At 45.7% G+C, this 26887-nt stretch overlaps 1 protein-coding gene across 1 annotated transcript; it reads left to right on the forward strand.

Annotated features, from left to right (window-relative positions):
• The first annotated feature begins 1875 nt into the window (after nucleotides 1-1875).
• VDAC1 (voltage dependent anion channel 1) lies at nucleotides 1876-25129 on the forward strand. Its single transcript, XM_027767640.1, has 8 exons — nucleotides 1876-1948; nucleotides 2518-2567; nucleotides 3756-3908; nucleotides 4000-4052; nucleotides 16963-17190; nucleotides 20269-20419; nucleotides 22516-22573; nucleotides 24153-25129. Exons 1-8 carry the CDS (start codon nucleotides 1882-1884, stop codon nucleotides 24242-24244), a joined length of 852 nt encoding a protein of 283 aa, XP_027623441.1. The 5' UTR covers nucleotides 1876-1881; the 3' UTR covers nucleotides 24245-25129.
• Nucleotides 25130-26887: the final 1758 nt, after the last annotated feature.

The raw sequence follows: 26887 nt of genomic DNA on the forward strand, positions 1-26887 counted from the left end.
AGAGTCAACCTGAACTGGGTCTCCTTTAGCTTTGTGCCCTGATCCTAATGTGGGCTGATCTGCGCATGGTTCCAGCCTGGTTGTGTGCTCAAGAAGTAACAACGGCAGCCATGACCAGGAGGGTCGCACGGCTCACTGCTCTTCTGGGCTCCGACATGAAAGTGAGCCAAGCATCCGAAAAAAGTAAAGCAGGACCTGCACCGCCGTCTCAGGATTTGAAATCGTGGAGTTGTAGTGGATTCTTTTATAGCCGCACTCTGCGAGGCCTGGAGTTGAGGCCTTGGTCGGGAATGCAGCTTTCAGCAGTGATGCTGTTCTGCGTTCACTCAGGCCACTTTCTGGGGGCCCATACTCACTGGCCACATCCCATGAATATGTTCATTTCTGTGAAAACGTGTGTATGTGATTTCAAAGAGAGTGTATGCAGATTCAGTGAGGGCAATTTAGGTATTCTGTATCTTATTTTATATTTCAATTTGCCAGAGGGCACATGTGCTGGGTGGGGTGGGGAGGAAGCAAGCCCATGAAAGGTGGCCACGCTATGATCTCTTCTCCCCTCAGGATTTTGGGCATGCACTCACACGTGCCCAGCATGTGTTTCAAGCTGCCGTATCCAGGACTTGAACTGCATGGTAGACCGACCACGTGTGGTCTAGCTGTTTTAACCACCATGCCATGAGTTGGCCTGGTACACTGGATTTTAAAAATTAATGAATCCATGCTTTCCTTCTTTGAATGTTGAGGTGCTTAATACATGTTTGTTAACTGACTTAGTGATAGCAACCACCCCAAATAATATTTTGGTCATCGTTTTTAAAAATAAAGTCACACTAAAGGGGCTGGCAGTTGGCATGGTGGTTAAGGCGCTGGATTCCTACATGGCTGACCATGGTTTGAATCCAGGACCTGCTGGCTTGCTTTCTCACTTTCCCTCTCTGTCACTCTCTGATCAAACTGGAAAGTAATAAAAATAAAGTTAAATTAAATACTTCTTTAAAGGTCAACTAATGTTTAAATGAATGTTTTTGGAGGACATAGTTGAGTTTCCTTCCATGTGAGGAGTTGCCTATTAACATATAATTGTTATTTTCTATGAGGTAACTAACTCTAAAAGTAGATTTGCCTAAAATGTACAAGTTTTGTGAAAAATTGGGTCTATGGTAGCACATATTAGGTTTTCTATAAATATTTGTTGAATTAATAAAAATTGGAACCATATGGCAAATATGCTATGAAAAGCTCTGATTTTTATTTCGTAGGTTTAATGTGCTAGTGACAGCCGACCTTTTGTAAGAGGATATGTTTTATTGGCAAGTGTTCTGCAATTCAATAAAGTAGCTGGCTTGTGGGAATGCGTCTTTGACACTTAATTCATTCAGCAAATATTTACTGACTCCTCCTATGTTCTGGGCCTGTGCTTAGTCCTGGGGACGGCGAGAAGACGTCTAAAGTCAGGCTGATCTCTGTCAACAAAGGCTTATGGGATGTCTCAACCTCTGGCCAAAAATGATAGTAAGATGTGACAGCACAGGTGGGGCCAGCAGGTGGTGTGGTGGTTAAGGGCGCTGGACTCCCACATGGCTGACCCCGGTTTGAGTCCTGGACCTGGCGGCTTACTTTCTCACTTTCTCTCACTCGGTCCTTCTCTGGTCAAATGTAAATAAATAAATAAATGGATAAATGGAGTTGAATAAAAAAGAAATTAAGAACAAGAAAAGCATGTTACAGCACAGGCTCACATCTGGGAGGGTAAGGAATCAACTCTTAGTGCTGGGTCGTTTTTATTGGTTGTTAATTATATCTAATAATTTTTACTGATGGAGACTAATTTCCCTAATTAGTGATGTCTTTACTCTGGTGGTTCTTTTATTGTAGCAGAAGATGGCTGTGCCTCCCACGTACGTCGATCTGGGCAAGCCTGCCAGGGATGTCTTCACCAAGGGCTACGGTGAGTGTTGCGGGGGGCCCTGCGAGGGGCCTGGCAGCACCCAGGCTGGCTTGGCGTGCTTGGAATCCCACCCTGTGGTTGGGAGAGCTGGGTTAGCCAGCTGTTCAGAACTTTCTTGTCGGGGAAGAAGGGGAGCTAGTGAAGCAGAGCCGGTCGTGCGCCGTGTCAGGAGCAGGTGTAGGGGTTGCTGCCGCTGTACGGACACTCTTGTTCTCTTCCCAGCTAGAACGGCTCCACCGCCGCTGCTGCAGTGCAGCGTGGCTTCTAAATTTAGCCCGTCCTTAAGCGTGTGCCCACAAGGCCAGTGACTGCCTCTGCCAGCTGTCAGGCACCTTCTCGGACCTCTCCGGGAGCACAGGTGGGGCCCAGGTGGGGCCTGTGCCCATTCTGTCTGCCCTGTTCTATGCAGCTGGGCCCACAGAGCCGGGCAGCCACAGAGAGGGCACCCCTCTCGAGGCCAGAGCCTGCTTCCTTTGAAAAAGCATTTTGAAATAGCCGTGAGGGAGACAGGGAGGCTGTTCTCGAGTGAGCTGTTGAACCTATTAACAGTTATCGTCTTCTTTCTGTAGGATTTGGCCTAATAAAGCTTGATTTGAAAACAAAGTCTGAGAATGGATTGGTAAGTTGTCCGACCCACTGGAGCACAGGTAGATCAACAAATAATTGCTTTGTCCTGGCTAGCCGGCCCAGAGGGAGGCACTGTTTCTGACGGTAGCAGTTTGTGGTTGTCACATCGAATCCTCTCTGTGACAGGCTTTGGTCTAGTCCAGGCCAATAGACCCTCCAGTTCGTTAGTTGTGAATAGTCGTAAGAAAGTAGGGACAAGCCTTCATATTTCTTATGTTCCTTTTTTTCTTTTTAAAATTATTTCATTTAATTTTATTTATTCATTTATTTATTTTCATTTGACCAGATAGAGAGAGAGGGAAAGTGAGAAAGCAAGCCACCAGGTCTGGGACTCAAACCATGGTCGGCCATGTGGGGGTGTCCAGCACCTTAATCACCATGCCACCTGCTGGCTCCCATGTTTCTTATATTTCTAATTTTAATATTTCCCAGTGTTCAGCCACGTGTGTGTATAGATACATGTATACACATACATACATTCACACACACATGATTTTTTTTTTAATTGCCAGAGAGCATGTGTGCTGGCCAGAGAGAGACAAAGGAAAGAAGAAAGCAGCCCCTCGTGGGGCATGGTCACACAGTCATCCCTTTTCTTCCATTTTTCCATCCTGTTGGGATTTCGGGCACACACGCACATGTATATCTGGTGTGTTTTCAGGGTGCTGGTGCCAGGATTTGAACTGTGGTTGGCTGTGTGAGCTCTGGCTCCCTTCACCATTGGGCTGCAAGGCTGGCCTGTCAACCACATAATCATTTAAAAAAAGACAAAAAAACCCCCAAGAAACAAAACCTTAGTATTCCTTTTGTGATTGTGCAGGCAGTAATTGTTGGGAGGAAGAGGTTTTGGGTAGAATTCTGCTCTGTCAGCAGCTCTAGTTCAATGCTTTTTTATTGTGCGAGGCTGGAGCCAGGATGGTGGTTTGGGGGCTGCTTCCTGTGCAGACTGAGGAGTTGTAGGGGAGGAAGGAAGCTGTCTCTCGACAAAGAATCCCCCACACCGTTCCTTTAAGCAGCAGGCTCCTTACCCCCACCTGCGCTGTATCCAGTTGTCGTGTAGAATTAGTTCTGTCCTCACCCACTCCGGATCTCACCTCTTGCATGAAGGCACGTAGGCCGTGTAGGGGCGGGCTGATGTGGTTGTGCCGGGGCAGGCTGTGACTCTCGCTCTCCTTCCAAGGAATTTACCAGCTCAGGCTCAGCCAACACTGAGACCACCAAAGTGACGGGCAGTCTGGAAACCAAGTACAGGTGGACCGAGTACGGCCTGACGTTTACGGAGAAGTGGAACACCGACAACACGCTAGGCACCGAGATCACCGTGGAAGACCAGGTACTGGCCATCTGGGAGGAGACTCGGTGTCGTTGATGCCCTCTGCCGGCCTGCCTGCCGCTAACCTGTCGCACATTTCTCTTCTGGCCAGCTCGCGCGTGGACTGAAGCTGACCTTCGACTCCTCCTTCTCACCTAACACGGGGTAAGATTCCCATCTGTTTTCTCCACAAGGACGTTCTGTGATGTTGCAGGCTCTGGAAGTCCTTTGTGACAAAGGGTTTTGGGGACGAAACTGACATCACCTGAAAGACAGCCTCCAGCTGATTTGGCCCAGGACACATTACCATCCATCCCTTAATGAACTGTGTTGTACCCAGCACTTCTTATTTCAGAAATGGTATTTACTCAACAATTTTAGTTTTTCTATGAGATACACATGCTCACCCAACAGAGAGAGAGAGAAAGAGAGAGGAATCACCCGCCAGAGGGGATGACCACACTGCAAGCCCTTCTCCTCCATTCTCCTCTTGGAATTTCAGACTTCGAAGTCGACCGTGTGGGATCTAGCCACCTTAACATCCATAGCCTGCTGGCTCAACAAATGTTTCTGAGCACTTCCTGTGCTCGGCCCTATTCTCATGTGGAGATGCGAGGAGGCCCAGGCTGTGGTTACTATCCCAGGGCTCCCTTCGGAATGGAAGGTTCAGACCAGCGTGTAGCAGTGTTTATGTTATAGGAAGATTCTGTACTGCTCGTGTTCTCTGGCCTCAGCCATGGAGGCTGCAGGATTTTGGTCCAGTAATGTTCCCTTTCACGTGGCTTCAGCTGCTGCTAATAAGTGGCTGAGGCCAAAGGGCAGCAGGTGACATTTGGAAGCAGGGGCTAACTGTTCACTGTTGTCAGCCTCATTTCTCAGGCAGGGAAGGCCACCCTCCTGGCTTCCTGCTTAGAGACACTGAGAGCATGAGGGCTCTGGCCACGAAGAGGTTAGGCTTGCTGGTTGTTGGCATATCAGGAGGCAAGAGAGCATGTCGGTCCGTCCCCGCTCCTGGTGCTTTCAAAGTGACTGGAAAGAATCCTTCCTTTCTAGATGACATTCTTTGTATTTTTCCACTCAGAGAGGTGGGTCTTCTAAATCCATAGAAGGTTGTTTTGCTTCTCCTGATGACGGAATCAAGGGTGTACACTGCCTTTCAGTTTTAAGTCTTTTTTTTTTTTTTTTTTTTAAGGGAGTTTTTTGCTGTAAGGAACGTGTGCTCACCAGAGAGAGAAAAAACGAGAAATCACCCCCAGGAGGGTTGGCCACGCCTCCATTCTCCTCTCAGGATTTTGGGTACACATGCACATGCACCTGGTGTGAGTTTCAAGACACCAGGTCTGAGACTCGAACCGCAGTCAGCCATGTGGGAGTTCAGCAACATAACTGTTATGCCATCTGCTGGTCCCACCAGTGTTAAGTATTTTTTTAAAGAATTACATATTTTGTTGTATTTCTTATTGTTATTTTTAATTTGACCAGAGAGAGAAAGGGAAAGTGAGAAAGCAAGCTGCCGGGTCCTGAACTCAAACCATGATCAGTCATCTGGGTGTCCAGTGCCTTACCTGCCATGCCACCTGCTGGCCCCCCATTTTAAGTTTTTAAACATTATAGTAAAACACATGTATACATTTACCATCTCACCCATATTTTTTGTTCCTTACTCATGAATAGAGCGCATGTGTGCATGCATGAGAGAGTGAGAGAGGTGCCTCCCTGGGGGCTGCTGAGGCTGTGAGCCCCCTCTGTTCTCCAGCCTGTCAGGTCCTGGGAACATGCCTGCCTGCCTCAAGCTGATTGGTACCCAGTTTCTCTTGAGTAGCACCTTACTGCTGCACCGTGGAGCTGGCCCTGAATCATCTTCAGGTGTGCAGCTCAGTGGCATGGAAATGACATTTTTTTTTGTCATTCTGTGTTTTCTTCTCTCCCTTCTTTTTTTTCCCCTCCAACAAATGTTTATAATGGGGGGATCTACGAAGTTCAGTCCCTCTGGCAGGTGTTCAGTGACCATAAGTATCTGGCAGGCAGGGCTCTACCCTCTGGAGAACTTTTATAACCTGGTTATGGGTGAGCTGAAGACTATTGGCCAGGAGCGGTTTACTCTTATTTTCCTCTGTGCTCTACTTTCTTCCGCTAGGAGCATTGGCTTCTTGTTTGCTCACTTCCCCTGGGCATCCTCCCCTGGTATCAGGACAGAGTTGTCCAGAAAGGCCTTTTGATAGGACAAGGGGCTGAAGGACATGCCCACGTGCCTGAATTTGCTGCCTGGGAGGTTTGCAGAAAGGTTGCCAGGCTCCGTAGTACTGTATGTAAAAAAGCTTTTTAAATTAAACTTTTTATTTAGGAGTAATGTTATCCTTACAGAAAGTCCCCACTGTGGCAGCATGAACCAGATGCTGCTGCTGGGCAGGCTGAGGCCGCATGGGAGGCCTGGGTTTGGCTGCTTGGCCTGCCTGAAAAGCCAGTCATGGCGGTGCACACGTGTCGTCATGGCTCCCTGGGGTTGGGAAGGTGTGGCAGGAAGACCTTGACATGGCAAGACTCCGTTTAAAACACTACACAAACACGTACACGCACAAGGCCAGATATGTCGAGTTCCCTTAGATCCCTCACCCAGCTGCTGCTAATATTAGTCTCTTCTATAACTACCACTTCCAGAACCAGCAAATGTGTATCGATCTCATGCTCTTAGCCAATCCATTGTTCTGGGATTCTTTTTGGGACCCTTCATTGTGTTTAGTTGTCATCCCCTTTTTTCTCCTTTATCTGGGACATATTCTCAGTCTTTGTTTTTCATGACCTCGATGCCTTCAAAGAGTGGCCAGGTTTTTTTTTTTTTCCTTAAGTTTTTGCCATAGGGCCTCTGTGCTCATTGGAGAGAGAAAGACAGAGGGAAAGTGAGAAATCACGCCCTGGGCTGGGTGGCCAGGCCACAATTCCTTCTCCTTTGTTTTCCTCTTGGGATTTTGGGTTTGTACTCACATGCACTCAGTGTGTTTTTTAAGCTACCAAGTCTGAGACTCAACCATGCAGCTGGCCATGTGGTATTCAGCCACCTTAACCACCATGACACCAGTGGCTCCCAAGTATTTTGTAGAATGTCCTTCAATTTGAAATTTTTAAAAAGAATTATTTTATTTAACTTTATTCATTATTATTGTCATTATTATTTTCCAGTTTGATCAGAGAGAGAGAGAGAGGAAGTGAGAAAGCAAGCCACCAGGTCTGAGACTTGAACAATGGTTGGCCATGTGGGAGTCCAGTGCCTTTAACCACTACGCCACCTGCCAGTCCCTCAATTGAAATGTGATGTTTCCTCATGATTAAATTCAAATTACATTAAAAAAATTATTATTATTTTTCAGTTTTTGCTATTGGGCATGTGTGCTCACTATAGAGAGAAAGAGAGAGAGGGAAGGTGAGAAAGCAAGCCATCATCCAGGATTCAAACTGCAGTCGGCCCTGAGTCCAGCACCTTAACCACCACGCCACCTGCTGGTCCCTCAAGTGATATGTTTTTGGCAGCCATGGACGCGATGCTGTGTCGTGTCCTCAGTGCATGAAGTCAGGCTGAACATATGTCAACATGTCTCATTACTGGTGATGCTAACTCTGACCACATGGTGTAAGAGGTGTCAGCCAGGTCTCTTTACCAGAAAGCTACTGATTTTCTCTTGGTATTTATTTTTACTTTTATTTTATTTTATTTATTTGTTTTTTCTCTTGGTGTTTAATAAGTCTCTTTCAAGTTGACATCTGAGTGCCTTTTTTTTTTTTTAAGGTTCTTGCTATAGGGCTCATGTGCTTGCCAGAGAGAGATAGTGAAAGGGGAAGTGAGAAATCATTCCTTGCGGGGGAGTGGCCATGTCAAAATCCCTTCTTTTCCATTCTCCTGGGATTCTAGGCACACACACACTTGTACCCAGGGTGAAAGCTGCTAGGTGTAGGACTTGAACTGCAGTCAACCATGGGGGATCCAGCACCTTAACCACTACCCCACCTGCTGGATCTGTTTGTGTGCTTTTGACAAATCTACATCTTTCTTTTTTTTTCTTCAGGTTTTGCTCTAGTTTATGTGTGCTCACCAGAGTTAAAGAGAAAAAGTGAGAAGTCATCACCCTGCAGGGATGGCCACACTGCAGTCCCTTATCCTCCATTCTTCTCTCAGGATTTTGGGCATGTGTCCACACATGCCCAGTTGATTTTCAAGCCACTGGGTCTGGGCCTCGAACCATGCAGTCAGCCATGTGGGATCCAGCACTTTAACCTCCACGCCACCCGCTGGGCCCCTACATCTTTTTTCTTCCTTTTTTTTAGCACATCTTTATTCCTGACTTCAGAAGATATACCAGGTTCATCTTTAAAAATAAATTTTATTTGGGAACAGCAGATGGCGTAATGGTTATGTTGCTGGACTCCCACATGGCCAACTGTGGTTCAAGTCCTGGCCCTGGCAACTTGAAACTCATGCTGGGCATGTGTGCATCCATGACCAAAATATTCTGAGAGGAAAATGGAGAAGGGATTGCAGTGTGGCCATCCCCACCGGGGGGGTGATTTCTCGCTTTTTGTCTCTCTGTCTCTCCAGTGAGGGCACATGACCTATAGCAAAAAATCTCTGTTAAAAAAAAAAAATTATTTATGATAGAATATAAACGTGTATCCATGAGGGGAATGCGTGCCCAAGTTCCACCTAGACCAAGTCCAGACAAAACCCTTCCTGTCCCAAGTAAAAGCCCCTCACCACAGTTCTCCCTTGACAACCCATTTTCTGGGAACCCTCCCTTCTTGGGAGCTCTGTTTTTCATTCCCTCTCCTTTAAAAAACTCCTGCTTTGCTGTACCTTAAAAAAAATACATATATATACACACACACACATATACACACACACATACACGCACACACACACATGTATGAGAGAGAGAGAGAAGAGCACCCATGATAGGGTCCTATATCACAACCCCTGTCCCTAAACCTTCCAGCTCATTAGGATCTTGGGTGTCCATGCACACGCCTGCCATGCTTTCAGACAGACCTGGGATCTGAACCCACAGTTGGCCCTGTGGCTACCGCAGCTCAGTTTGCTACTGATTATGCCAGTAGTCTGGGCCTCCACACTCATCTAACACTGGCTCTTTCTCAGTCCTGCTATTATGCATTTCTCCAAGGAGCCCCAGTTCTTATACTGAAGAATAGTGTTCAGCAACTTAAGACTGTGGGTGCTAGGTGCACATATGGCTGCCGGATATTTGAGGAAGGTTCTGAGAGCTCTTGCTGGAGACTGTCAGTGAAAGCTGGCCTTCCAGAAGACTGAGGGCTGCAGCCTGGGAAAGCACCTGCTCCCAGATGTAGGGCACACCTGGTTGTGCACCTGTGGTCAGAGGCCTTGCACAGTCCTCATAACTTTGCAGACATTATGTATGGCCAGTGCCCACACTGAGTATCTGCCACAGATAAACCCAGCTCATTAACCACAGATCAGAGCCATGCCTCTTTCTGATGCTCGTCAAATTAGCACCACTATTTAAATGGTTTTTTAAAAATACTGCGGCATCTGAAAGAGAAACGACTCCACAAATGTGCTGTGTTGCATTAGAGAGAGTAGAGACTGGGCCAGCGGGTGGCGTGGAGGTTAAGGTGTTGGCTCCCACATGACCAGCTGTGTGGTTTGAGTCCCAGACCTGGTGGCTGGAGAATCATGTCTGGCACATGTGTGCACCAAAAATCCTGAGAGGAGAATGGAGGAGAAGGGATTGCGGCGTGGCCATCTTCCTGGGGAGTGATCTCTCACTCTTTGTCTCTGTCTCTCTCCAGTGAGCACATAGGCCCTATAGCAAACTGAAAGAAAAACTAGAGCAGAGACCTAGAGAAGCCTTAGCCCCAGCGTTGCTTCTTCCCTTAGAGATCCTGGGCAAGAACCCACAGAGACGGTGTGTGGAGGCCCTGTGTAAACTGGTGTGCACCTGTGGTCAGAGGCCTTGCACAGGCGCTGGACTTGGTGGTGAGCAGCAGAGTTTTATTTTATTTAGTTTTAGCTAGAAGGCATGTGTGTGCTCACCAGAGAGAGAGAAAGCACCCCAGTGGGGCACAGTCATGCTGCAATCCCTTTTCCTCCATTTCTCTGTCCTGTTAGGATATGGGGCATGCACATGTGTGTTTTTCAAGCCACTAGGGCTGGGATTCAAACTGCAGTTAGCCACGTGGGATCCAGCTTTCTATGCACAGTGTTTAACTGCTCTGCTACAAGACCAGTCCAGCAACAGCTTTTTATCAGGGGATTATAAGATTCCTAATTTTTTTTTTTTTTTTTAAGAATTAACATCAGATGGCGTAATGTTTACATTGCTGGACTCCCATGTAGTTGACCACGGTTCGAGTCCTGGACATAGCAACTTACAACTAATGCCGGGCATCTGTGCATGCCTAAGATCCTGAGAGGAGAATGGAGGAGAAGGGATTGCAGTGTGGCTATCCCTCTGAGGGGGGGGGGTGATTTCTCACTTTCTGTCTCTCTGTCTCTCTGGCAAGCACACATACCCTATAGCAAAAATCTCTCTCTCTCAAAAAAAGGATTACTTATTTAATTTTATTTATTTATTATTATTACTTAAAATTTGCTACAGGGCATTTGAGCTCACCAGAGAGAGAAAGAAAGAGAGAAAGCAAGAAAGTAAGCTCCTCGGTTGAGGACTTAAAACTATGTGGGGCTGGCAGGTGGCATAGTGGTTAAGGGCACTGGACTCCCACATGGCCGACCGTGGTTTGAGTCCTGGACCTGGTGGCTTGCTTTCTCAGTTTCCCTCTCTCTCTCTTTTGCTCTGTCCCTCTCTGGTCAAATCAAAATAAATAAACAAATAAATAAATAATAAAGTTAATAATAATAATAAAAAACTATGGTCGTTCACGTGGGAGTCCAGGGCCTTAATCATCACGCCACCTGCTGCCCCCAAGATTCCTGTTTTTTTCGTTTCTTGATCTCTTTCTAAAGGCCAGCTTCTCACCAGCTGTCTCATCAGTAACCATTCTTCCCAGCTTGGGGCCACTTGGATATGTGGCCAAAACCCCGCTCCTTCTCTGAAAGATCAGGCAAACTAGGGTAGGTTTATTCTGAGTTTCTCTTATGGAGAGACAGTTTGTTTGGTTGTCACTCTTTCTCTTCAAAGGTCGCCAAAATGTACCAAAGCCCTGAACAAAATCGAGGTCTCAAGGTGCAAGTTTCATTGTCATTTGGGAAGAGTGTTTGCTTTATTTTCAACCGTGACCTCTAGAATTCTTGTCTCATTGAGAACTTGGAATATTTAAGCTTATTTATTATTATTATTATTATTTTTGCTATGGAAAATCTTATACAAATATACACAAAATACGTTAAGTTTTCATTGTGTTCCTGTCACCACGCTTTAATAATTACCAACACATGGCCAATCATGGTTTATTTATAGAACCATAAATAGAGCTCTCCTCCTCCCGTGTTATTTTAAGTAATGAACATCACATAATTTCATTTGTAAATATGTTAGTGTGTGCCTTTAAGTGGTAAATTTTTAAAATTTTCTCTAAGAGAGATTTTTGCTATAGAGCACGCTCTCCAGAGAGACAGAGAAAGATAGACAGTGAGAAATCACCCCCCAGGAGGGATGGCCATGCTGCATTCCCTTCTCCATTCTCCTCTCAGGATTTTGGGCATGCACACACAAGTGCCTGATGTGTTTTAAGCCACCGGGTCCGGGACTTGAACCATAGTTGACTATGTGGGAATCCAGCAATGTAACCACTGTACTATCTGCTGGTCCTGGTAAGATTCCTTTTTAAAGGAGAATAACTGGTATCATTATGACATTGAAAAAGTCAGTCACGGGGCTAGCAGGTGGTGTGGTGGTTAGGACGCTGGACTTGCACATGACTGACTGCAGTTTGAGTCCTGGACTTGGCAGCTTGCTTTCTTGCTTTCCTTCTCTCTCTGGTGAACGCACATGCCACATAGCAAATTGGTAAATAAGTAAAGAAAGAAATTAAATTAAATTAAAGTTAATCATAATTCTTTAATATTTCAAATGTCTAGTCTGCAAATTGTTTCATGATTTTTTTAGAGAATTAGAAATTATAAGATTGGAAAAACTGATTCATATGGCCCTGAAATATCTTAATTTTCAGATTTTCTTTTTTTTTACTCTTTTTCCTTTTTCTTAATTGCCAGAGGAGAAAGAGCACTGCCTGGGGGCATGGTCATGCCACAACCTTTTCCCTCCACTTTTCCATCCCATCTAGGTCTTGGGTGCACGCACACACATACACAAACACACGTGCGCCCAGCATGGTTTTTAAGCTGGTGAGATTGAACTGCGGTTGGCCATTTGGCCCTGGCTCCCAATGTGAGTGCTTCATCACCGTGCTACAGGGCTGGCCCTCTTCTCTCTCTTTCTCTCTTTGCCATTTATTTCTTGAAATTAGATCCTTTGTCCTGTAGAGTTGCATAAAGATTGGATTTTACTGTTTATTTTTGGGGTATTGTTTAACTCCTTCCCCCACCCCTGTATTTTCTCTGAATTCACTTTACAGAGGGGGCTAAAATATAAATGGTGCCATGTGCTTCCAGTGGGGTGTATGTAGAAAGCCCCGTTTTGTCTCCATACGCTGCTGTTAGAACCATTCATGAGCAAGTAGCTCATGAGGGGTTACAGGGTAAAAATTCCACCATTTTTTTTCTTTTAAGGTTTTTTAAAATTTTATTTTGCCATAGAGCGTATATGCTCGCCAGAAACAGAGACAGAGGGGAAGTGAAAAGTGACCCCCCTCGGGGGATGGCTGTGCTGCAGTCCCTTTTTCTTCATTCTCTTCCTGGGATTTTGGGCATGCATGAACACGTGCCTGGTATGGTTTTTCAAGCCACTGGTTTGAGGACTTGAACTGCGGTCTGCCATGTGGGAGTCCAGTGCTGTAACCTATGCTATCTGCCATGCCCAATAATTCCACTTTTGTAATTCTTTCTTCATGTATTAGCTGTCATATTTCAAGAGAAACTTCTCATCAACTCTTTGGTTACCTTGAGAGGTACAGTTAGCATAGGAAGGGTGGCGTATGCTGTATAATGAGTTGGTTCTGTAGTTCCTAAAGATGACAAGTGTAAGTGTCTTTTCAGTGTCATGAATTCATATCTTAAACATATTTGATGGGTTTTAGTCCATCGCTAATTTTATTCTTACATATGCCCACCTTGCCCCACCTTTGAAGCCCTTGGGAGCCTCTTCTGGTTAGCCTTTTTTTTTAAAAAAAAAAAAACATTTTTGTATTTATTATTATTATTCAGTTTGAGCAGAGAGAGACAGAGAGAGAGAGAGGGAGAGAAAGAGTGAGAAAGCAAACTGCCAGGTCTGGGACTTGAACCACAGTCAGCCATGTGGGAGTCTGGCACTTTAACTACCACGCCACCTTTTGGCCCCCAGGTTAACTCTTAAGTCCTTTTTGGCCCCCACCTCAGTGAGTCTGATAGATGTTCAGGTTCACCTTGTACATTTTCTGCCCTAGACCCTGGCCATTTCTTCAAGGAGCATTGGGTTCCTTTTAGAAGGGAATGGTTTTTGTTTTTGTTCTTTTGAGAGGTTTTTGCTATAGGGTGCGTGTGTTCACCAGAAAGACAGAGACAGAGAGACAGAAAGCAAGAAATCACCCCCCAGTGGGGATGACCATGCCGCAATCCCTTCTCCTTCATTCTCCTCCTGGAATCTTGGGCACGCATGCGCCCGGTGTGAGTTTAAGCCACCCGGTCTGGGACTTGAACCGTGGTCAGCTACATGGGAGTCCAGAGACATAGCCATTCTCCAACTTCTGGTCCCATGGAATGGTATTTAATGCTCCCAAGTCTGCTGTGTAGACAGGGCTGTATGGTGCTGAGGGCCGTGAGCCCCATGGGGGGCCTGGGTCACAGGGGAGCCTGGATCTCTTGTGCTGTCTCAGACAGCAGCTAGCCACGGGGGCCATCCCATCTAGGTCTTGGGTGCACGCACACACATACACAAACACACGTGCGCCCAGCATGGTTTTTAAGCTGGTGAGATTGAACTGCGGTTGGCCATTTGGCCCTGGCTCCCAATGTGAGTGCTTCATCACCGTGCTACAGGGCTGGCCCTCTTCTCTCTCTTTCTCTCTTTGCCATTTATTTCTTGAAATTAGATCCTTTGTCCTGTAGAGTTGCATAAAGATTGGATTTTACTGTTTATTTTTGGGGTATTGTTTAACTCCTTCCCCCACCCCTGTATTTTCTCTGAATTCACTTTACAGAGGGGGCTAAAATATAAATGGTGCCATGTGCTTCCAGTGGGGTGTATGTAGAAAGCCCCGTTTTGTCTCCATACGCTGCTGTTAGAACCATTCATGAGCAAGTAGCTCATGAGGGGTTACAGGGTAAAAATTCCACCATTTTTTTTCTTTTAAGGTTTTTTAAAATTTTATTTTGCCATAGAGCGTATATGCTCGCCAGAAACAGAGACAGAGGGGAAGTGAAAAGTGACCCCCCTCGGGGGATGGCTGTGCTGCAGTCCCTTTTTCTTCATTCTCTTCCTGGGATTTTGGGCATGCATGAACACGTGCCTGGTATGGTTTTTCAAGCCACTGGTTTGAGGACTTGAACTGCGGTCTGCCATGTGGGAGTCCAGTGCTGTAACCTATGCTATCTGCCATGCCCAATAATTCCACTTTTGTAATTCTTTCTTCATGTATTAGCTGTCATATTTCAAGAGAAACTTCTCATCAACTCTTTGGTTACCTTGAGAGGTACAGTTAGCATAGGAAGGGTGGCGTATGCTGTATAATGAGTTGGTTCTGTAGTTCCTAAAGATGACAAGTGTAAGTGTCTTTTCAGTGTCATGAATTCATATCTTAAACATATTTGATGGGTTTTAGTCCATCGCTAATTTTATTCTTACATATGCCCACCTTGCCCCACCTTTGAAGCCCTTGGGAGCCTCTTCTGGTTAGCCTTTTTTTTTTAAAAAAAAAAAAACATTTTTGTATTTATTATTATTATTCAGTTTGAGCAGAGAGAGACAGAGAGAGAGAGAGGGAGAGAAAGAGTGAGAAAGCAAACTGCCAGGTCTGGGACTTGAACCACAGTCAGCCATGTGGGAGTCTGGCACTTTAACTACCACGCCACCTTTTGGCCCCCAGGTTAACTCTTAAGTCCTTTTTGGCCCCCACCTCAGTGAGTCTGATAGATGTTCAGGTTCACCTTGTACATTTTCTGCCCTAGACCCTGGCCATTTCTTCAAGGAGCATTGGGTTCCTTTTAGAAGGGAATGGTTTTTGTTTTTGTTCTTTTGAGAGGTTTTTGCTATAGGGTGCGTGTGTTCACCAGAAAGACAGAGACAGAGAGACAGAAAGCAAGAAATCACCCCCCAGTGGGGATGACCATGCCGCAATCCCTTCTCCTTCATTCTCCTCCTGGAATCTTGGGCACGCATGCGCCCGGTGTGAGTTTAAGCCACCCGGTCTGGGACTTGAACCGTGGTCAGCTACATGGGAGTCCAGAGACATAGCCATTCTCCAACTTCTGGTCCCATGGAATGGTATTTAATGCTCCCAAGTCTGCTGTGTAGACAGGGCTGTATGGTGCTGAGGGCCGTGAGCCCCATGGGGGGCCTGGGTCACAGGGGAGCCTGGATCTCTTGTGCTGTCTCAGACAGCAGCTAGCCACGGAGGTGTCCATTTTGTAACTGACTGACTGAAACAGGTGAGCATACTCCACATTTTATTAACTAGCTGTTGTCCTGTTTTCCAGTGTTTACTTTTTTTTTTTTTTTTTTCAAATTTACTTTCCTTCCTTGACTGAATGAGACAGAGAAAAGGCCCCCCCAGCAGGTGTTTCATGCCATTTTTCAGCCCCATACTCAGCCAGCGATGGAGCGTGGACTTGCGCATCCCCCACATTAGGAGGCCTCCAGCTGCGGGCCCACACCTAACCATGTGGGTTGGGTGTATAGAACGTCACTGCTGCGCCACCACCTGGCCCCCCATATTTACTCTGAAAGACATGGTGACGTTTGTGCTTACGGGTGACACTGCTCGCCCTTTGAGGATGTTGGGTTTCGAGGAGCAGCCAGTTGGGGCACTGAACTGGTCGTGGAGTCGCGAATGGGAGCACTAGGCGAGACCTGGGGCATCGGCTCAGTCAGGCAGGACGTCCTGGCCCCATGACTGCAGAGCCCTGGTTCCACATCACTGCCCAGCTCTCTGAAAGGTGTGCTCGTGGGGGGCCCATGAACATGGAATCAAAGCCATCACACCACTGCGTTCACTCCGAAGGGATCTGGTGTTTGTTTCTTTACTCAGTGGATGAGTCACAAAGTAAGAAGAGAACCATTTCCTTTTTAGATAACCCTTTGGGTAGCTGCCTTCATAAAAGAGATATATTTTTCCCACAGGTTTGGAAAATAGCAGAGATGCATCTGTTTTGTAATTCCATGGTGTCGCTACCCAGTAAATGCCTGCGTGGGCTTCCGCATGAAGCACAGGGAGAAGACAGGAAAAGAGGATGACTTAGCACTTGTTTTCAGCCTTTCCTGCCTGCGTTCCTCCTCTGTTATTGTGGCATTTCTGCCGGTGGATTCCAGTTGGAGAGAGGCTGCGTCCCACCCATGTAGTACAGCAGCTGCTCAGGGGAGAACCAGCCCTGACTTCATCCCACACCAGCCCTCCTATTTAAACTGGACTTAAGAAAATCTATATGGGGCCACCAGGTGGCATGGTGGCTAAGGCACTGGATCCCACATGGTTGATTCCACAGTTTGAGACCTGGATCCTGCAGCTTGAAGATCACTCTGGGCATATGTATGTGCGTGCCCAAGATCCTCAGAGGAGAATGGAAGAAAAGGGATTGCAGTGTGGCCACCCCTCTGGGGATGGGGGTGTGTGATTTTTCACTTTCTTATTCTCTCTTTCTCTCTGGCAAGTGCATCTGCCTCATAGCAAAAACACAGCAGAAACTACATTTCTTGGCATGGTTGTATTAAGGACCCAAGGGGATCCAACCATGTGTCATTTCAGTCTGCTTCTGATTGAAATGCTGTTTCTTTTCCTTCAGGAAAAAAAATGCTAAAATCAAGACAGGCTACAAGCGGGAGCACATCAACCTGGGCTGTGACGTGGATTTCGACATTGCCGGGCCTTCCATCCGGGGAGCTCTGGTGCTGGGCTACGAGGGCTGGCTGGCCGGCTACCAGATGAATTTTGAGACCGCCAAGTCCCGAGTGACCCAGAGCAACTTCGCGGTGGGCTACAAGACCGATGAATTCCAGCTTCACACTAACGTGTAAGTGTACGTGTGGGGTCCCACTGTGTGTGGTAGGCGGTCGTTTCTCATCCTTCGTCTTTAAATCACAGTAACGTGACTTCATTGGCATCATCTGAGTCAAATGGCCGCTAGTGTTTTTCTGTTGCCCACCTCCCACTTCCTGAAGCATCTTAGGCTCTTTCTATTATATTTCACAACATATTGGGACTGGCACAAACAGAATGAGGATTGACTGTAACGGGGGCTGGGTGTCAGGTCAGTCCAAAGGGTGAAACTTCCCCTGCAGTTTTCTGGATCCTCCTGGTCCTTTCCGTTTCAGTGAACAAAATGGGTAGACGGGGCTGGGGTTTGGGATGGTTAGGAGGGCTGGGAATAGTGGGGCTCTCTTTCTGCCTTAATGGAATGTAAACGTGGTAGGCAAATTACAAAGATACATACCTCAGTTAAATACCCAGTGTCTTCTCTGTTAGGGTGGGAGATTTAAAAGTTCCTTAACTACTTGACAGTATGATGAAGGGAACAGATTACGGTTAGGTTGGAGAGAGCACCATATGATCAGACTTGAGAGTTGAAGTCGGGTGATGGTTTGAGGTAAGGGAACCAAAAATTTCATCCATAATTCCTTGAGGAATTAACCTGTGACACAAGTTGGGTACAACTTTGCTAAGTTTATTTTTTTCCACTAGAGGTCACTAAAGAAGTTACTTCTTAAACTTAAGTAAATGATATTAGGTGTATAAACTAATACTGTTTTCTAGTAAAAATCTTTGGAGGAATTTTTATCATCAATTAAAAACGTCAAGTCTTCTTAAAGAATTTGCTAAAGAGCACGTACACTCCTGGCTGGAGAGAAAGAGAGGAAAAGTGAGAAAGGAGAGACAGCCATGCAGTCCCTTCTCCATTCTCCTCTGGGGATTTCAGGCACACATGCACACGTGCTTGGGGTGTTTCTGTAGGCATGGGTCCAGGACTTGACCTCTGCTGTTGGCCGTTTGTGATCTAGCTGCTTTAACTACTGCATCATTAGCTGGCCCAAACATTTCAAGTCTTTTAAAACTTAAAAAGTCATGGGTCTGGCAGGTGGCATGGTGGTTAAAGGCACTGGACTCTCATGTGGCCGACCATGGTTTATGTCCTGAACCTGGTGACTTCCTTTCTCGCTTTGTCTCTCTTTTTATGTACCTGTCTGGCTAAATAAAAATAAATAAATATAGTTAAATAATATAATTCTTTTTTAAAAAAAGAAACAATTTCAAAAGTCATAGGGAGATTAGAGGGATGAGCAGACCAGTAGGTGCCATGGGACAGGGAGTGCATGACTACAGCATAGCCACATAGGAGTTTGGGGTGAGAGAATTGTTGGGACCAGTGGTTCCATGAATCTGTACGTGTACACCAGCAAGAGGCAGTGTAATGTGAACTTTTAAAAGGTAACACAAGAAAGGTCACAGGAAAAATATCACAAGTGTGTAATTAGTTTTTAATGTAGAATCCTGGCTGGGATGGGCAGTGCTTTCTTGGTTTGGAGCTGGAAACTGGCACTAATTCTAGAAGGAACAGTGACTGCTGGCTGTTGCCCTCACATCCCTGAACTTCAACATTTTTAATATGTTTCAAGTGTACATAATTTATTTTTGTTACTGGCACGGTGGCAGCTGACAGTCCAGCTGGGTCACCCTGGCGCTTGCAGAGACCCAGATGTGTAACAGAGGTTCTTCAAGCTTCAGATAGCTGAGTTTTACTTTCTTGGTTTTAGGATATTCTGAAAAATAAGCCTTTTTTATTTTTATTTATTTATTATTATTTTTTAAGAGAGATTTTTGCTATTGGTGCATGCACTAGCCAGAGAGCAAGAAATTGCCCCCTGTGGGAAACTAGCCTTGCTACAATCCCTTCTCCAGTATCCTCTCAGGATTTGGGGCACGCACGCACATGTGCCTGGTGTGAGTTTCAAGCCACCAAGTGTGAGACTTGACCACAGTCGGCAATGTGGGAGTCCAGGAATGTAACCATTATGCCATCTGCTGGTCCCATTATTATTATTTTAATTTCCTATAGGACACATGTGCTCACCAGAGAGAGACAGAGAGAGAGAGAGAGGGAAAGTGAGAAAGCAAGCTGCCAGGTCCAGGACTTGAACAGTGTGGGCTTCTAGTGCCTTAACCACTGTGCCACCTGCTGGCTCCTGAAAAATACAACTATTTTAAAAAAACACACTTAAGCCCAAGAAAATTTTTCCACTTCAATATCATACCAGAGCCACTTAAAAATCTGCTATTATTAATAAGCTGCTTGTTTTATCTTTGCTTTTACCATAGAGTGTATGCACCCACCAGAGAGGGTCGGGGGGGAGTGAGAAATCACCCCCAGGGGGAATGACCACTCTGTAGTCCCTTCTCCTCCAGTCTTCCCTTGGAATTTTTGGTATGCACACACACATGTATCCAATTTTTTTTTTTTTTGAGAGGTTTTTGCTAAATGGCGCATGCACTCTCCAGAAAGAGAGAGACAGAGAGACAGAAAGCGAGAAATCACCTCCCGGGTGGGCGGGTGGCCACGCCACAGTCCCTTCTCCTCCATTCTCCTCTTGGGGGATCTTGGGCATGCATGCACACTTGCTCTGCATGAGTTTAAGCCACTGGGTCTGGGACTTGAACCTCAGTTGACTACATGGGAGTCCAGCGACATAGTCATTACGCTAACTGCTGGTCTTATTTGTAAAAATATTAACGTTAGCAGCAGAAAAGAAACTACTCAGAATCCCAGTTCACTAGTTGCTGCTGCTTTTATATCTGGGAGCAAACTTCAAGTTCCATGCAACTTGAGGAGTTGACCAGGACCGCCTCGGGGTGAGCCCGGTGATGGTGGAAATCACTTTTCACGTCTTCTGAACCTCTTGACTCTGATGTCTGTCCCATTAGACATCTGTAATTTACTACCTGTTTTGTGGAATTTGGTGGACTCCTGGCCTTCTCTGTACCAGTGACCAGTTCTGTCCATGTCCTGCATCCCTGTCTTCCCGGAGTCTTGGTTAGCTTTGGCCTAGCTACGGCTCACCTCCATGGGCAGCTCAGCACCTGTGCCGTTTCTTTGCAGGAATGATGGGACAGAGTTTGGTGGCTCCATTTACCAGAAGGTGAACAAAAAGTTGGAGACTGCCGTCAACCTCGCCTGGACAGCAGGAAACAGTAACACGCGCTTTGGAATAGCAGCCAAGTATCAGATCGACCCCGACGCCTGTTTCTCGGTGGGTACCCAGGGAATCACCCCATCACAGCCCACCTGCTTCTTAGGTTGGGATCCTCCAGGATTCCATGCTTTGGTTTTGAGATTGTTTTCATTCTGGAGTTCCAAGTGGGCCCAGAGGTGATAATATGTACTATGAGAGCTAGGCACTGTGCGAAGCCTTCTACGTGTAGATTTTTGTATTGAATCTCATTTGAGATCGATATTTAAGGCAAAAGGATTCTTGTTTTAACAAAAGAGGAACTGGAAGCTTAGAGAGGTTGAGTAACTTGTCTAGAGGCACAGTAGGTAAAGTGTTGAGGCCTGGATTTGACCCAGACCGGCTTGCTGCTAAGCCTCTTCCTTTCACCAGTCCTTATTCATAACAGACTAAAAGTGGGTACCTTCAAACAGAGGGTTTTTGTTTGTTTGTTTGTTTTGCTTTTTTTTTTTTTTTAAAGAGAGAATTTTGTTATAGGGCATGTGCACTCACCAGAGAGACAGAGAGAGAGAAACCGAAAGCGAGAAGTCACTCCCTGGAGGAGATGGCCATGGCACAATCCCTTCTCCATTCTCCTCTTGGGATTTTGGACATGTATGCACACGCACCCGGTGTGAGTTTTGTCACTGGGTCCAGGACTCAAATTGTGGTCAACTACATGGGAATCCAGCGATGTAACCATTATGCTGGTCCCCTGTGTTTTTTTTTCCCCCACTTTGCTAGAGAGTGTATGTGTTCACCAGGGAGAAAGAGTAAGAGAAAGCATCCCCTCCTGGGAGATGGTCACACCTCAATTTCTTCTCCTTTTCTTCTTTTGGAATTTTTGGCATATACATACATGCACCTGATATGTTTTTCAAGCTGCTGGCTCTGGGACTCAAACAGTGCAGTCACCTGTGTGGGATCCTGCCACCTTAACCTCTGTGACCAACTGGCCCAAAAACAGGCCAGGTTTTAAGTGTTTCCTCCCTCATTTTTTTATTCTTTTTCTTAGTTCCTAGTTAATATTAAGAAATTAATCTCATTAATTAATTGTCATACTCATATATGAAGAAACTATGTACTAAGAAATCGGTGGTCATTTGGCATCTCACCTTGCAGACTCTGTAGCATTCGTCATGAGCCCTTGGGTTGCCGACTTCACAGTTTTTAAACAGTCCTGTTGGGCTCATTTCTCTTGTCAGGGCACTGTAAGCTTCCTCTTTTTGGGTGGTGGACTGAGGAAGCCTTGCCTTTGCAGAATGGTTTCTGTACTAGCTTGTGTAATTTACAGACTCCTATTTTTTTTTTTAGAATTATTTATCATTATTATTATTTTAGAAATTTTGCTATAGGGCACATGCACTCACCAGAGAGAGACAGAGAGAAAGAAAGTGAGAAAGCAAGCCATCAGGTCCAGGACTTGAACTGTGGACAGCCATGTGGGAATCCAGCACCTTCACCACCATGCCACCTGCATATGCCACCTGCTGGCTTCCCCTTTTTTTTTTTTTTATAGAGAGATTTTTGCTATAGGGTGTGTGCGCTCTCTGGAGAGACAGAGACAGAAAGCGAGAAATCACCTCTCTGGGGGGCAGAGGGGGATGGCCACACTGCAATCCCTTTTCCTCCATTGTCCTCTTGGAATTTTGGGCACACACACATACACGCCCGGTGTAGTTTCAAGTCACCAAGTTCAGGACTTGAACCGTGGTTGACTTACGTGGGAGTCCAGCCATGTAACCGTTACGTTATCTGGTTCATGTGGACTCTTATTTTAATTCTCCTGAACTGGGACTGAATTTGTCTCCCTTAATGTTAGGCACTTACATGCAGGGGAAAGGAGGCCTCATTATGTGGACAGTAAGAGTGAAAAGAAACACCTAGAAGGGAGGCCTTCCTTCTCCCTGCAGTCCCTTAGGATGGATGTCAGATCTCAAAATACCATCTGAGCAGGAAAATGTGCAACTCAATTTGGCGTATTTCATGTTGACCTTAATGAGCTTCATAAACAAGGTCATGACAAAAGATACTTTGATTTCGAAGTTCAGACTTAATTCGTTAAAATGCTCTGATTCTTGGCACTGGAAACATAAAACACTAACTAACCTTGTCTGTCTTGTCTCTTCCCTGCCTAGGCTAAAGTGAACAACTCCAGTCTGATAGGCCTAGGATACACTCAGACCCTAAAGCCAGGTATGTGCGGACTGTGTGAAATCCGTTTTTGTTTTACGAACACCGTGGTGCTGGTTTGCTGATTTATGTGTTTGCTTGTAAAATGCCTGTGTAGAACATTGTGAGTGGCTGTGTATGAGGACTCACAATGAAATGTTTATGAGGGAGTACGGAGTCGTCATCAAACATGTGAAGGATGGAAGAAGTTAGCAGAAAGAATAAAAGGCCATGGCCTAGAAGTGGCTTCTTGAGATTTGTTGAAAAAATAGAATTAAAGTATAAACTTTGGTACAGAAGGTTTTTGTAATTCATGGATTTTTTTTTTATCATATGCGTTTTCCATAAGCTTTTTAAAAGATTTGTCTTATTCATGGTAGCACATGAGAGAGAGAGGGAGAGAGAGCAGTGTCTTCGACAGCGTCCTGGCATGCTGCCCTCCTTACGCCCTGGCCCTCCAGCTTCTCAGGCTCTTGGCATGCACACAGGTGCTGAGTGTCTTTCGAAGCCGACCTGGGGATCCACACCTGCAGCTGGCCATGGCTTCCAGCACCATAGTTCAGTTTCTTCCTTTCTTTCTTTTTTTTTTTTTTAAAGAATTATTTATTTAATTCCCCTTGTTATTATTTTCTCATTTGACCAGACAGAGACAGAGAGAGAGAGAAACAGAAAGCGAGACAGCAAGCCATCAAGTCCGGGACTTGAACCGTAGTCGGCCATGTGGGAATCCAGCACCTTTAACCACCATGCCACCTGCCGGGCCCATAGTTCAGTTTTACTACTGCTTCACCAGCCTGGGCCAACCATGAGCTTGTGAAGACTCCATATATTACATTTCTGATTATTATTATTATTTTTTGGGTATCTTTTTCTTCCCAGTATGTACATAATTCTTTTTTTTTTATGTTTAATTTTTTATTTTTTCATAATTCTTGATACTTAATTTTCAGGAGGTTCTTGACAGTAGCCTATAAGTCATCTCCATTGTAAACAGACAGAAGAAGAAGGGAAAAAAGACATAGAAGTAGGAAAAGTGGTTTGTAGGTTTCTCCGGCATAGTCCGTCAGACTGTTCCTTGGTATATTAAAGCTCCAGGAGATAATAGCACGTTTGAACCCTGGAAATCTAAGATCACAAGCTACAATCTGGCTCAAATGACTTCAGGGAAAACCAACTGTGGGCATGTGTGTGTATGTGCACACACACTATTAGGTGTGCACACCGTGAGTGTGAATGTGTGACCTTCCATCTGATTCAGAATTGGGGTTTCATTTTAAGGTATGACTGCCGAAGTTCTCGCATGGTACCAGTGTAGAGAGACTAACTTGTAGGGGGGCAGTGAGAGGGAAAAGGAAAGCGGGGTCCCAGCAGTGGGCTGGGGGAGGCTCTCTCTCGGGACTGAGGGATGATTGTGGCTGCTATATTAACATAAGCTCATGCTTGTACACCTGTCGATTGGATGGTGTTAGTAACAAGAACTCAGGGCCACGTGGTTTGACCTTTGCTGATAACAGCCGGTACAGGTTCTGAAGTTCGTGTTCACCTTTCTTCTCTTCTCTCTCCCTCCTGCCCTCATCTCTCTCCCTTGCTTTTCCCTCCACAGGCATCAAACTGACTCTCTCAGCTCTGCTGGACGGCAAGAACGTCAACGCTGGTGGCCACAAGCTTGGTCTAGGACTGGAATTTCAAGCATAAATGAATACTGTACAATCGTTTAATTTTAAAACTGTTTTGCAGCATAGCTACCTTCAGAATTTAGTGTACCTTTTAATGTCGTATGTCTGGGATGCAAGTATTGCTAAATATCATGTTAGACCTCCAGGTTAAAGACGATTGAGCTTTAAGGTGTTACCCTTTAGAGGTACAGAAGAGACCCAATTCCAAAAAAAGGTCATTTCAGCTATAGGCATGGGCAGGGGGGGATCATGGTGGCCCTTCTAGAGATGCCAGGTGTTGTGTTTTGTTTTTTTTTAAATCTAGAAATGGCTGCAAGTGGAAGTTGATACTATGTAGGCACTTTGTAAGTTCCTATTGAGTAAACGAATGATATTGTGACCTCCTGAGAATTGAACCTTAGTTTCCTAACCTTAATTGATGAGAGGCTCATTTGCTTGATGGTGTGTACAGACTCCTCTGAAAGGGACTTTTTTAGACAGATCTTTATGACCTATTTCCACCCCACTCCATCATCACTCTCTTTACACCAAAGTAGTCTGCTGGGTGTGGTAGCTGTTTCTTTTGTGCCATTTTGGGGTGGAGGGGGTGTATGTGATGAAGCCAATAATTCAGGACTTAATTCCTTCTTGTGTTGTGGTTTTTTTGCCCTTGCACCAGAGTATGCGATAGCTTCCAGGAGCTCCAGCTGCAAGCTGGGAAGAGTCTGTGTGGTTGTAATCACATGGTGACAGCACTCGGAATCCAAATTTGACTTCTGTTGTATTCTCACCACACAATTTATTTTTTAGCAGTTCAATGGATACATTTTAGAGTCTTCCATTTTGTGTGGAATTAGATCCTCCCCTTCAAATGCTGTAATTAACATCACTTAAAATAAAACTTGAATAAAATATTGAAACCTCATCCCCATTCTGTTGTCTTTATTCATAAATATGAAAATAAACAGCATTTGTTTAGATTTATTCTTCATTCTTTTGCTGTGTGTGTGCACGAATTACGTTTTGCTAGTTTTCTCTGGCTGCGTAAAAAGGATCATTAACGTAGCAGCTTGAGACGACGTGAATTGGGGCCAGCAGTTTAGGCTCTGGACTCCCACATGGCTGATTGTGGTTTGAATACTGGTCTTGGTGGCTTGCTTTCTCACTTTCTGTCTCCCTCTAGTGAGCATTCGTGCCCTGGAGCAAATTAAAAAATAATGGTAAATAAAATAAATAATTCTTAAAAAAAAAAAAAAGACATGTATCTCACCATTCTGCTCTCCACTTAGGCTTTCCACAACGCTGAAACTAGGCTGTGTTCTTATTAGGCTGCTTGGAGTCCGCTTTCAGGCTCACATAGTTTTGGAAGAATATATTATAACTATACTATATAAGTATATTATAGTTACATTTATTTTTAAAATAATTATTAATTTATTCTTTGTCACTATTTTACTTTTTTTTTTAGAGGTTTTTTTTTTTTTTTTTGCTATAGGGCGCGTGTGCTCACCAGACAGACAGACAGAGAGAGAGAAAGCGAGAAATCACCCCCCAGGGGGGATGGCCATGCTGCAATCCCTTCTCCATTCTCCTCTCGGGATCTTGGGCACGCACGCACATGCCCCTGCCGTGGGGTCTGGGACGCGAACCATGGTCGACTACATGGGAGTCCAGCGACATAGCCATTATGCTAACTGCTGGTCCCAGTTTTACTTTATTTTTTTACGTTGAACAGAGAGAGACAGAGAGAAGGAAATTGGGAAAGCAAGCTGCCAGGTCCAGGACTCAAACCGTGGTCAGCCATGCGAGAGTCCAGCTGCCTTAACCACCACGGCACTTTCTGGCCTTACAGTTATATTTCTAGTTGTAGCAGGGAGGTCCTTGCACAGTTTGGAGCCACTGTCAGTGCCAGATGTGGTCCCTCCATCTTGAACGCCAGAAAAATGTTGAATCACTAACATTTTGAATTTCTTCCAGAAACCTCTTTAAGGGCTCACCTGAGTAGGTTAGGATGACTGTGGAGGATCTTTCCTGGTTACTCTTTTCTCATATTTTGTGTATCTGTGTTGATTTTTTGGCATCTGGTGTGTGGAGTCCTTCCTGATTTATAGAGCAGATTCTGTAACACCTGCGGGTGGAAGTAACCCTCTGGACCCAAATGCATCCCTAACAAGGCCAGCAAATCTCTCAGCTCCTAGCAGGACTTGCACAGCCTGCCTGGAAAGCCTGGGGATGCAGTAGCTCTTGGGGCCCAAATGCAGCCCTGGAAAGGTGGCCCAGGAGGAGTCTGGAGGCCAGCCTCGTTATCGAGGACCAAGCTGGAGTATGCAACCTACAGAGTGTAGGAGTTAGGTGGTTGGATCAAACACTCCAGGGTCAGGAGGTGGTCTATGGTGGTGTCCTGTCCTCTGACCTGGGAGGGGTTCTCATGAGAACTTCCAGTTCAGGAAGGTCCCTAACAGCTGCACCGTGATGGTGTGATGGTCTCCGTTGAGACAGGTAGCCACTCCCCAAGACCTGTGTCTGAGGGGAGGGTGAGTGCAGGCCTGCTCTGCCTACCGTTCATGGAGAGGTGTCCAGATCCCCCATCTCTGTTGAGGGTGGGGGGTTCTCTCCTGTACCACATTCTGGTGGGAGTGGCAGGGGGAGAGGTGGGGGGGGGGGGGTGGGTGGGGGGCGGGCG

The sequence above is a fragment of the Tupaia chinensis genome, unplaced genomic scaffold (genome assembly GCF_000334495.1).
Source record: "Tupaia chinensis unplaced genomic scaffold, TupChi_1.0 Scaffold144346_1, whole genome shotgun sequence".
Classification (NCBI taxonomy): domain Eukaryota; kingdom Metazoa; phylum Chordata; class Mammalia; order Scandentia; family Tupaiidae; genus Tupaia; species Tupaia belangeri.

What these genes read in the sequence shown, in the direction of transcription:
- VDAC1 (XM_027767640.1), top strand. Translation starts at nt 1,882, where the DNA reads ATGGCTGTGCCTCCCACGTACGTCGATCTGGGCAAGCCTGCCAGGGAT. An exon ending in TGTCTTCACCAAGGGCTACG is followed by an intron (nt 1,949 to 2,517) that starts GTGAGTGTTGCG and finishes TTCTTTCTGTAG; the next exon opens with GATTTGGCCTAATAAAGCTT. An exon ending in CACTCAGACCCTAAAGCCAG is followed by an intron (nt 22,574 to 24,152) that starts GTATGTGCGGAC and finishes TTCCCTCCACAG; the next exon opens with GCATCAAACTGACTCTCTCA.